The sequence below is a fragment of the Sinocyclocheilus anshuiensis genome, unplaced genomic scaffold (assembly GCF_001515605.1).
Source record: "Sinocyclocheilus anshuiensis isolate Anshui unplaced genomic scaffold, SAMN03320099.WGS_v1.1 scaffold6775, whole genome shotgun sequence".
Classification (NCBI taxonomy): domain Eukaryota; kingdom Metazoa; phylum Chordata; class Actinopteri; order Cypriniformes; family Cyprinidae; genus Sinocyclocheilus; species Sinocyclocheilus anshuiensis.
Genome location: NW_015556236.1, coordinates 1,648 through 13,856, shown reverse-complemented (window position 1 = coordinate 13,856; position 12,209 = coordinate 1,648). Strand labels below are relative to the sequence as shown.

The 12,209-nt window shown below is 38.9% G+C and overlaps 1 protein-coding gene across 1 annotated transcript; it reads right to left on the bottom strand.

Annotated features, from left to right (window-relative positions):
- Window positions 1-500: 500 nt before the first annotated feature.
- LOC107676298 (CD9 antigen-like) lies at window positions 501-11,222 on the bottom strand (the record flags this gene model as incomplete). The annotated part of the gene is made up of 6 exons (XM_016470831.1): window positions 10,912-11,222; window positions 8,542-8,647; window positions 8,331-8,432; window positions 1,555-1,629; window positions 1,372-1,473; window positions 501-590 (listed from the first exon to the last, which is right to left on the bottom strand). Coding segments are annotated over exons 3-6 (309 nt in total), but the record flags the coding sequence as incomplete, so codon positions are not given.
- Between the last annotated feature and the right edge of the window lie 987 nt (window positions 11,223-12,209).

Below are 12,209 nucleotides of genomic sequence, written 5' to 3'. Positions count from 1 at the left end.
TATTTGTGCTCTGCATTTCACCCATCCAAGTGCACACACACAGCAGTGAGTAGTGAACAAACACACACACCGTGAACACACCCAGAGCATAAGGGCAGCCATTTTTGCTGCGGCACCCGGAGAGCAGTTGGGGTTTCCGTGCCTTGCTCAAGGGTCTCACCTCAGTCGTGGTATTGAGGGTGGAAGAGAGCGCTGGTCATTCACTCCCATCACTGACAATTCCTGCCGGACCTGAGACTCGAACCTGCGACCTTTTTGGTTACAAGTTTGACTCTAACCATTAGGTTACTGCCCCAATAGTCAGCTAGTGTGAACACTAATATAGTTATTGTCCACTGGTGTGAACACAATTATATTAGCATACACACTAGCTGACGATAACTATATTAATCATCATAGTTATTGTCCCCTGGTGTGAATGCTAAAATAGTTATTGTTATATCTTTATGGTTATAGTTTTTGGTGTGAACAGGCTTTAAGACAAACAGGAATTGACTCACAGGAAATGTGATCTGGTTCGGGAAGTTGCCTTCTGGACAGGTGTCAAGCACAGACTCTTCAATCGGTCCACCAATGCCACAGCAGTCTAACTGGCACACAGACACACACAGCTGTTAGATTATGTTTCCACTGGTTTACCTTCATCATGAGCCGATGTCCTCATAATGTGGTGTGTATTCAGGGTTCAGGCCACATCCCCAACATACAGATGTCCTCATAATTCAAATCATTAAATAAACATGAAAAATATTTTATTTTTTATTAAAAATGTAAAAAATGCAGATCGTTCTCCTTTAGGAGTATGATTATGGTTAGAGACTAAACAAATATTGGATCAGAATAAAACCTTTATGTGTATGGGATGTCGTCATAATCATAGGAGTGTCAATGTTAGGGTGAACATACTTCCATTTTTTCCCAGACATGTCCTGGCCACGACTTCTAAATCGCCTAAAATGTCTGCATTTTGTCTTTGATTTCCTATTGACGTCAGATGTGTTTGACTTGAAGCGGTGCTGCACCGAATGATCAGTGTATGACATCAAAGTACCGCGAGGGCAACAAAGCATAAGGAGCCGTCTGCTCTCTTATTGCTCTCACAGTAATTTAATGTCATACAACAATCGGTCTGCGCAGCGCCGCTTCAAGTCAAACACACCGATGCTCTCTACAGTCCTCATACATTATGCATATGTGTATTTGCTTTGATTTGACCAAAAGTCATTGGTTGATTATGTACATTGCCTGCACTTTATTGGTCAAACCTCTTTTTCCAGTCATTACCTTCGGTAGCTATGAAAACAATAGCATAACAAAGCCAAAATCCAGCAATTTAATATATATGTGTGTGTATGTGTGTGTGAGACTTACAGTTTTGTGGAATAGTTTGAGAACCATGGTTTCATTATTACGCCTGGTGTGCGGATACTGAGTGTAGATCTTGATGTAGAACTTTGCCAACCCGTCTGACATCTACAACACAACAAACACTCAAATGCTTTCAAATCTGCACTATTATTCAGATATGTGCTCATGATCTCTGTGTGTGCTTACTTCTCCACGCCACACAAAGGCCATCACTCCTACTGCGATGTTTATGATGATCAGAAAGGACAGCAGGCCAGAAAACTGAACATCAGAAAAACAGAAATGTTTGTTCAGTACATAAATATAGTTCATCTAATTCAGGTCAGACAATTTTGTCAGTTTAAGTTAACCCTTATAAGCTATCCCTTTGGGATGTACATTTGGCTGTTAGTGTCTCCAGAGACCCCAGATATTAAATGTGAAGTTGTAACACAATAATGTAATATTAAAAAAAAAATTTAATATCACTCAACATTTACTCAACCAGCCATTGAAGAGGAGTGGACCAACATTCCACAGGCCACAATCAACAACCTGATCAACTCTATGCGAAGGAGATGTGTTGCACTGCGTGAGGCAAATGGTGGTCACACCAGATACTGACTGGTTTTTGGACCCCCCAATACAGTAAAAAGGCACATTTTAGAGTGGCCTTTTATTGTGGCCAGCCTAAGGCACACCTGTGCAATAATCATGCTGTCTAATCAGCATCTTGATATGCCACACCTGTGAGGTGGATGGATTATCTCGGCAAAGGAGAAGTGCTCACTAACACAGATTTAGACAGATTTGTGAACAATATTTGAGAGAAATAGGCCTTTTGTGTACATAGAAAAAGTCTTAGATCTTTGAGTTCAGCTCATGAAAAATGGGGGCAAAAACAAAAGTGTTGCATTTATAATTTTGTTCAGTGTAATCATTTATAGCAAAACTGTAAGTCTGATCAGTCTGAAATGATATAGCAAACAAATTAGACGTCAGGACCCAAGTCTCTGCCAAGTTTTGGGCTTGTAGCATTAACCTGTTAACCTGCACCCCCCATTTTGGGACTCGCAGCTGAAAATTACCTACCTAACTTAAAATTGTTACAGTTCCTGACAACAGTGTGCTACACACACAATTTTGGTGTCTTTGGATGATGGATAGTAAAGCCCAAAGGTCTTCTTTCCAGAGTTGAAAGATAAAAAGTTATAGACACTGAAGTGCCTTGAAAAAGTTGTACACGGATTTTTTTTTTTTCATATACAAATACATGAAATCAGTTCTGGAGCAATCCAGAAAAGTAATGGGTTGAAAGTCACATGTCTCATGAGTTTATATTTCAAATCTGAAGAAGGTACCATGCAAAATGAGATTCCTGCAAGCATTTTTGCTATGGCTATGTCTAGTCTAGTCTGGGCGCCCTCGAGGCAAAAGTGCCAGATTTTTTGAGCATTTGGTGTTCTTGAGCTGCCATACTGCAAAAAACAAAGTGCAACAGTTAGGCTATAGTTTTCCTACTATTTTTCTATGGACACCATGCTATTTTTTATTCTAATAAAAAAGCCTATTACGCTATGACAACAGCTTGGACAGAGCTGGCTAGCTGGATGTGAAATAAGTCATGCCTTTTATTGTTTTCCCTGTTTGTTATTTGTTAATAGTTTGTTACATTCAGTTATGTCAAATATGTTGCCAAATCCATTAAAATTAAGATAAAAAAAATGGTAACACTTTACAATAAGGCGTCATTAGTTAACATTAATTAATGCATTAGTTAACATGAACTAACCATGAACAACACCACTGTTCAGCATTAGTTAATATATGGGTAAGTTAACATAAACAAACATTAACACATCTATTCACGTTAACAGCTTAATTAGTTAACATTAATTAATGCATTAGTTAATGTGATCTAACCATGAACAACACCTCTGTTCAGCAGTAGTTAATCTAAGTTAACGTTAACTTGCACATATATTAATGTATCTATTCATGTTAACAGCTTAATTAGTTTACATTAATTCATGCATTAGTTAACATGATCTGACCATGGACAACACCTCTGTTTAGCATTAGTTAATCTAAGTTAACGTTAACTTGCACATATATTAATGCATCTATTCATGTTAACAGCTTAATTAGTTAACACATTAGTTAACATGAACTAATCATAAACAATAACTGTAAACAGCTTTATTTAATGTTTGGTAATGTAGACTTGCTGTACATATTTACATTGTTATTCATGTTCATAGGCACTTTACTCTCTACTTATATTGAACAAAGCACTTTAATTAACCTGTTAACCCGCACCTGGACGCCAGCGCACTGAACGCTCTTTGTTTGCACGTGTCAATGTTTACGAATAGATTAAATGAAACGGGACAAAATTAATCTTTACAAACTATATATCATATCGATAGATCGCCGTTTTTCAATGGAAAGCTTATAAGGAATGTATTTGCTAAATTTGTGTAAGCAGTACACATCAAAACATGCATAATCAAAACGCAGTACATACCAGATTCGTCGTAATAGCGAGTCATAAACAATTCTGGATTGCTCCAGGACTTATTTCATGTATTTGTATATGAAATTTAAAAAAAAATATTCAGTGTGATATAATTTTTTTCAAGGCACTTCAGTGTCTATAACTTTTTATCTTTTTGAGCATTATCAACTATGGATGATGGATAGTAAAGCCCAAAGGGTCTTCTTTCCAAAGACGCCAAAATTGTCTGTGTAGCACACTCTTGTCAGGAACTGTTATCATTTTACGTTAGGTAGGTTATTTTCAGCTGCGAGTCCCAAAACTGCACCCCAGGTTAACAGGTTAACAGACTTAGTAGACCTTAGTTAGTTGCTACAAAATGAGGTTGAAAATCCTGCTGTTCACTAGTTCACAGAAAACAATATATTGATTTAACTTTTGTAAGACATGATTTGTGATAAAACGGCCCTATGCGAGGGAGTGACGACGACCATGAATATTTAGTGATTCACACCGGAGAGACAAAGGGCCAAAGATAATGGACCATCAATATGAATGTGACTGAGGCAGGTAAGAAAGAGGGTGAGGAGAGTAAAATAATGTGGGTTTTTGATTATTTGTATTTTAACACAGTATAATACAAATATACACAGTGAAGGTCAAGGACACATGATTGAACATACTGATCTGAACTCTGAAACTTGAACAGTAACATTCATTCTTAGTGTTAACACTTGTACTACTTTTATATCTTGTGGTTTGTCAGGAATTATAGTTTGGGAGTTATTGGGTTAGTCCTCTCAGCGTGTCTTCTTCCAGAAACGAAAAGAAGCTGAGATGAACTCTAAACGTTTGTTTTTGGAGGTGATGTGGGTGTTTACATGTCCGCGCGTCTCATGTGGATATTTAGAATTTAAAAAGCATAATCGGCTCGTGAGCGTGACCGCATTAGAGATAATGAGTTGAGATGGGAAAAATCGCGTTGGTTTCATACGCATTACTTTATCAGAGAATATTTGTTTTGTACGTAACTTACTTCATTTAAAAGTAGGCATTTCAATCTTTCTATACATGTATTTTTCATGTATTTGAGGCAAGTATTATCATGAATTCTGTCCATAGACTTCCATCCGACTGCCACAAGAGACCGCCTCTTCATCATATTGACTCTCACACCACACAGACTGAAATCCTTCTGTGAGATGATGTGGCTTCTTAAACCGAATAAGGCACACAACATATTTCATAGTATTTAAGCAGTGATAAAGGCATTGCATTATATATATACTTTATTTTAATGAAAATTATAATAAGAACTCAGATAAATCGTACATTGCCGTAGTCGTGTGTTTATTAGTCACGTCACACAAAAGGCAGTTGTCATGAATTCTGTCCATAGACTTCCATCCGACTGCCACAAGAGGTCGCCTATTCATCATATTGACTCTCACACCACACAGCCTGTTACATGTCACTCCGGACTACATTTCCCATCATTCATCACACCGATTGCACACAGCTGTAACCAATCACATGCTCACCTGAAAGCTATTACATACATTATATAACGCCCACTCAGATCCTGCTCAAGTCGCCGAGTATTGTTCTACATTTATCACTCTCCTAGTGTAAGCTGCTTTACTGAGCCATTCCGTGTTTCTGTTTAGTCTCTAGTATTGTTCTGCGTTTATCACTCACCTAGTGATAGCTGCTTTACGGACCCTAGTTTCTAGTTCTAGTTTAGTCTAGTCATTTCGTGTTGCCTTGTTTCCTGTTTCCTTATTCCTGCCTGTGTATCTTGGATTAACCCTTGTCTCGCCGCTCGGACTCTGTTTGTACCTTGTCTGGACTATTGCTCATGGTTTCTGGATTACCCCTCTTGTCAAGCCCTCTGGATTCTGTTTGCCGATCGATGACTCATGCCAGCCCTAAGAATACTCTTTGTCTTTTCTGTTTGCTGATGCTCGACCTTGCCTGTGTATGACATGTCTATGAATAAAGCTTTGCGTATGGATCCGCACGTCTCACGTCTCATCAGCCCCGTAACAAGAATTCGCTGAGATTTAGGTTGTTTTATTTACGTTGTCTGTGAAGAGAGGTGACAGAGACCGAGATGGCAGAGAGCGCACCCTGTTTTTATTTTCTTTATTTTACAAAAGCACATTGTTTTGTTGTTATTATGACTATACACAAATAAAAGTAAACCCTTTGCAGTTTCAAATGATACCTTACTGTATTCTTATCTGTACAATCAAAAATGGAGTATTTTAGTTATTTTCGTGGTCATCAAGAAAATAAGAGACAGACCGCACCAGTGTGGGCTTCGACCCCAGAGGGTAAAATAGCATTTCAGTAAGTAATTTGTAGTAATTTCTCAAGCCAAATTAATAAGACGTTTAAATAGGATTTCAGTAAGTTCGCTTTCTCAAGCAAACTTAATGGGCCTCATTCATGAAACACAAGCAGAACAAATTTTTGTGCAAATCGTTCGTAAGGCCGTTCTGACGTAAACTTTCGAATTCATGAACATTTTTGTATTTTCAAAATGTTTGCTGGTATGAAAGAAATGTACACCTGCTCCCTACCATGTGTCCTACACGCGTAAATGGTGCGTAAAATGTTCTGTGCTCTTTTTTTGGCAAACTGGTGACACGTAATTATTATGGCAGTGCATCAAAATTCAAAGTTCACTTGCCCTTGCCCCCTTTTTTTGTAGCTGATAACTGTAAAACCCAGCGCTCGTCACTGTCCACTGTAAATAGAGGACAGGTGGGACAAATAGCAACAAACCATCCTACTTGTACAACGACTGCCTACAATAATGGAGAAGTCAAAATTACTAAGATACTTGTAATACGTCACCGCCATGGATGTTCCAAATCAAAGCAACCACAGCATCTCAGCTGGAAAATGCTGTGCCACCAAAAAGTTTTCAATCGCCACCAGCTGGTCGTTTTCAGAAGAGCACCTGACATTTTTTCAACTGGCTAAAACCTCTTTGGTGGAAACACGTTATTGAATATTTATTGTTAGGCAAATGGCCTATTAGTCTTTTTTGCATTTATGCAATATACTGGCGCCAAACCTGAGAAAGTAGACCAGAATATTCCACTGCATTCCTGGACACGCAATTTGCGTAGCTGTAATTCATAGGCGGGGATTATGCTAACTGTGAATAAGCGTGCACGAGCGCCCTATTTACAAATGATTGGAATTCATTAACATACACGTTTAACTAACAAATCGGATGTTTACGAAGCGTTTGTGAATCCGGAGGAGAGTTTTCGGGAAGGTATAGTTACATAAATATTCATGATGCATAAGTTTCATGAATGAGGCCCAATAAGTTTAAATAGTTTTTTTTTTTTTTTTTGGACAAATTATGTAACAAAAAGCATATTTTTAGTTTCCCATTGATGTCTATGAAAAAAATATATTTTAAATGTATTTATATATATATATATTTTTAAAACCCTAAAATCTTCCCAACACTGCACAAATGTAGACTAAAACATTAATAAAGTGAGTGATATTACATTTGTTTAAAAAATAATAAGAATAAAGAAATTATGTAACAAAATCACTTTTTTTTCACACTAACACACAGATATCCAGATATCATTACAATGTTTTTGTTTGCTTGTTTGTAGAGCTAGCAAGTGTCAACCACCACATCAATTCTCATGCCATTTAGATGAAGGGATTTTTTTTTTTTTTAAATTTCAGCAGAAGCCATTTGGGGTCAAAAAGACCCCAGATTTTCTCAGATACACACAAAGGAAAGAAGAGAAGAGTCATGACTGTTCCAGCTTTTCTTGACCGCGAGTTACATTTTACTGGTTTGGGAAAAATTGTCTCTACAAATCAGTTTCATCCTACTGTAGTCTGAATCCTGAAGGTGTTTTAAGCCTTTTATACTTTCTGAGCGCACGAGTCTGCTAGGGTCTGCGTGACGTAAAACAATCGTCATCGGAGGGTGTACACGGAGACTCTTTGTGGACATCTGTGTACCTCCAATTTTTTGTGACTGCTCGCACAAGTACGCGTGGTCAGTAGGTTACAAAAGCAACAATTGCGCATGTGCAGGCTGTGTGAAGTCCATCGCTATCTGCACCACTAAAATCCGTAAAAAAAAAACAATATAAAGACAGCCAGATGTGCAATAATTCATGGAGGGAAATTGCCCAGAGTTTGGGCAATTGCTTGTTTACTGTTTACATGTTTGTTTACTGTTCAAACTGATCTACTGCGCATGTGTGGAACACGTCCACCGAGCGGACCACCAGCATACACTTTCAGTACTATAAATACAAGTAGTCCACATCAGTGCTGTCCGTGTCTGCGTGCGCAGTTTGGATGCGTAAAGTATAACACAGACTTTACAGCTTTGTTTCAATGTCAACACATGCAATTCTTTAGAGATCATCTTGTGTTATATCTGCTGTATGAATAAGTATGATGCATCTGTAATGAGTATTTTCCTCACCACATTAAGAGCAGATTTATTGCGGCTACATGCGTGCGCCATGATTGCCGAGAACAGCGACCAGTGTTATCAGAATACCGGTGATGACCAACGCCGTCACACCTGACAGACAGAACACATAAAGTCAAGGATAAGCTTACAGACTGAAAAAGTGAGTGTAAATATCATTTAATTCAACAGATATAAAATGAGAAACAACAGAAGGACAAACCAATAGTGAATGGTGTTGTTTTCAGTCCATTCATTTGGTAAATTCCTATGAATCCAGTGATGACCCGAAACCATGTTCCCAGACAGACTAGCCCAAAACCCACCATCTGAAAGAAACACACAACGCTGCATCACAATCATCATCACTGGATCACAATCATTATCATCACTACATCACAATCATCACTTCATCACAATCATCACAATTAGGACTGCACAATATATAATTTTAGCATCGATATCACAATGAGCGCATCCACAATAGTAACATTGCAGAATGTGCAATGTGAAGTATAGGGATTGTAGTGGTAACACTTTACATTATTGGTGGAGAGGATACAGAGTGATGCAACCAATCAGTAGATATGGGGTGATTAGGAGGCCATGATTGTCAGAGGCCAATGGGAAAATTTGGCCAGGATGCTGAGGTCACAACCGTTTAACGTCTCATACAAATGAAAGTGCTTTTTGACTGAATAGTGTCCCCATCATTATGCTGGGGCGCTAGGACCCACAAAGACCACAGGGTGAGCACCCCCTGCTGGCCTCACTAACATCTCTTCCAGCAGAAACCTAGTTTTCCCAGGAGATGTCCCATCCAGGTACTGACCAGGCAAAACCCTGCTTAGCCTCAGTGGGTGACCAGGTGAGAGCTGCAGAGTGATAGCTGCTGGCTTAATGAGTTATAAATGTTAATAACTTGTGAAAGTGAACAAAAGCATTATGTATTATGTAACAATCACATTTTATTTAATTTTTTCACACTAAGCCATATATCATTACAATTAGTTTTTTTGTTTGTAGAGCTAGCAAGTGTCAACCACCACATCAATTCTCATGCCATTTAGATGAAGGGATTTTTTTTTTTTTTTAATTTCAGCAAAAGCCATTTAGGGTCAAAAAGACCCCAAATTTTCTCAGATACAAAAAAAAAACGTTATAAAGGTTAATAACTTGTGAAAGTGAACCTTACACTAATCATTTATTTATTAATTACTAATGCACACACAGAATAGTTTTTTCTGGTGAAATGTATTTTATTGTTGATGCACTATATGTTAATATCTAAATATAACACTTAAGTATATTTTATCTAATTTAATAGTTTTGAAATAGCTATTTGAAATAATCATTGAAATAATAAATCAATGACCAAAAGCACCATGAAAGAACATTATCATGATATCAAATATAATTACTGATTGCTTATTAATATGATAAAAGACCACTGTAACTGGAGTATTTGGCCATCCACACTTGCAGTATCTGTGCGTGAGCAAACCGACCACAGGAGCACTGGTGTGGTTTTTTTTTTTCATGGAAATGCTCCAGTTACTACATAACATCGGTTCCCTGAGATAAAGGAATGAGTGTTGCGTCAAGGACGCTTATGCAGAAATTGTACAAAAAACCTGTTTACTCCGATACTGAAGCCTCCAGTACTCCCACCCACAACATTCATGTTTTGTCCTGCTGCCGCCCGCAAAAACCCACATAAAAGTAGCCAATATAGGCTTTTTCTGTACATCCATGAAATTTACATGACAGTAAGTTCTGTGTCGCCTAGCCACAACCAGCATTATTTCATAGTGTCCCAGCTCAAACACTCCCAGTAAAATATTTGTTATTAAAGCATCAGCATTCACAAACCACTGTTATTTTTAACAAAAAAGAAATCATAGGCTGCTACAGGCATGATTTAGAAGCGGAAATGACGTCGTTCCACACTCTAGTAGGTGGCGGTACTGCACATTTACATGTCTGAAGCGGCTTTGGTAACACACGTGCAAATTCAAAAGTAGCACCAGAAGAAGCGTTCTCTTTGCTATTTTGCACTGGAGTGGCCTGGATCACAGTTTATTTGTAAGGTAAGTTATATCTGTACTCAGTGTATATTATTTGACAGATTTCACTGTATTATTAGTGTGGTTGATGTCGTATTACACTAATATCAATATATTGACTATTGTTTATTCCACTAGCAAGCTAACTTGCACATGGTGCTAATTAGGGCTGGGTTGAAATCTATTTTTTTATTTTAATCATTTCTCATTGTGACAGTGATCTCATTGTAAGTCCCAAGAATTGAGAGATGCTGTTTTAACTTGCTGCAATATTATTTGTAGTGCGCCTCCTAATAAATCACAATAAAGATTTGTTACTTGTGATATGAAGCAAAGTGTCAGATTTCAAATTCTGTCAATTGTATTACTAAAGTTAAATCTTGTGAATTTGTGTTGAGAAACCTGCAAAGGAAAAGCTAAGACTGTTATTAATGTTAAGTGAGCTTCTTGAGACTGTAAATATTGATACCTGTTTGTGTTTACCATCTCGGTTGTGGAATAAAGAAGCTTGTTTCACCTATACAAACCTTGTTCCTCTCCTTACAGTTGTGACAGAAGACCAGCCTATCAAAGGAACACAAGATGGAAAAGCGGAATCCAACCGCCTCCGATCCCTTCACCGTATTGGTAGAAACATTCAGTTCCTCACTTCAGTCACCACCCGTCACTTCATCTGCCTTCGCATGTCCCATGGGCAAGCCCACAACTTATTCCGGTGAGGCGTCAAGAGTGCAGTGGCTTCCTTTTGCAATGTTCCCTATATTTCGAAATGCAAACACACCAATTGGTGAGTGAAAGAGCAAAGATCGCCTTTATCATATCCTTGCTGTCAAGGCGAGCGCTTCAATGGGCAAGATATATCTGGGAGTCTCAAAGCCCAGTAACACATTCCCTAGACTCTTTTGTAAACCATTTCAGAGAAGTGTTTGGTACCTCAACCTCGGCGATCTCAACCTGTGCATGACGAGCTCTTCTGACTATGGCAAGTGGATATGTCCATTCACGATTACACTGTGCGGTTCCTAACTCTCGCCACGACCAGTGGATGGAATGAGATGGCTCTCCTCTCTGCATTTTGTCATGGGCTAAATCCTTCTCTCCATCAGCAGATGGCTATTTATGAGGATACAGTGGGACTTGACAGCTTTCTACAAAAGGCCCTGCACATTTCCCAACACTTAACCGCTTGCCATACTGAGGAATTGTCATCACCTGCCGCTTCACCAGACACCATCTCCCCAGTAACAGAGCCCATGCAAATGGACCGCTACCATCTGTCCACGGCAGAATGGCTTTGTCGGGTGACACAGCGGCTCTGTTTGTACTGTGGAGCAGATGACCATCTCCTGCCTTCCTGTCCAGCACGCCCCCTACACGCCCAGCTGTGGAATGTACTCACCGCTGGGCGTGTAGGGCGTACACACCGCAATGTATTAAAGCTGCCTCACATTGATGCTCTCCTAATCCACAAAAAAAAAACAATCTTTTCCAGCAAAGGTCCTCATTGATTCTGGATCCTCAGGAAACTTTATATCCTCTCACCTCCTCGTCCAAATTCATCTTCCACGGCACAGGAATGCTACCCGCTATCAAATCACCACCATCCAGGGAAAACTGCTGGGTAAGGGCTTGGTGTGCTACCAAACACCAGAGGTCACTCTTTGAATCGGATGTCTGTATACCGAACAGATTTTCTTCCTGGTTTTGAAGGAGTCAACAGTGGATACCGTCCTGGGATACCCATGGCTTGCTCAATACCAACCAGCTATTCACTGGAACACTGGAGAAATAATCAATTGGAGTGAGTACTGTGTCAAAGAATGCC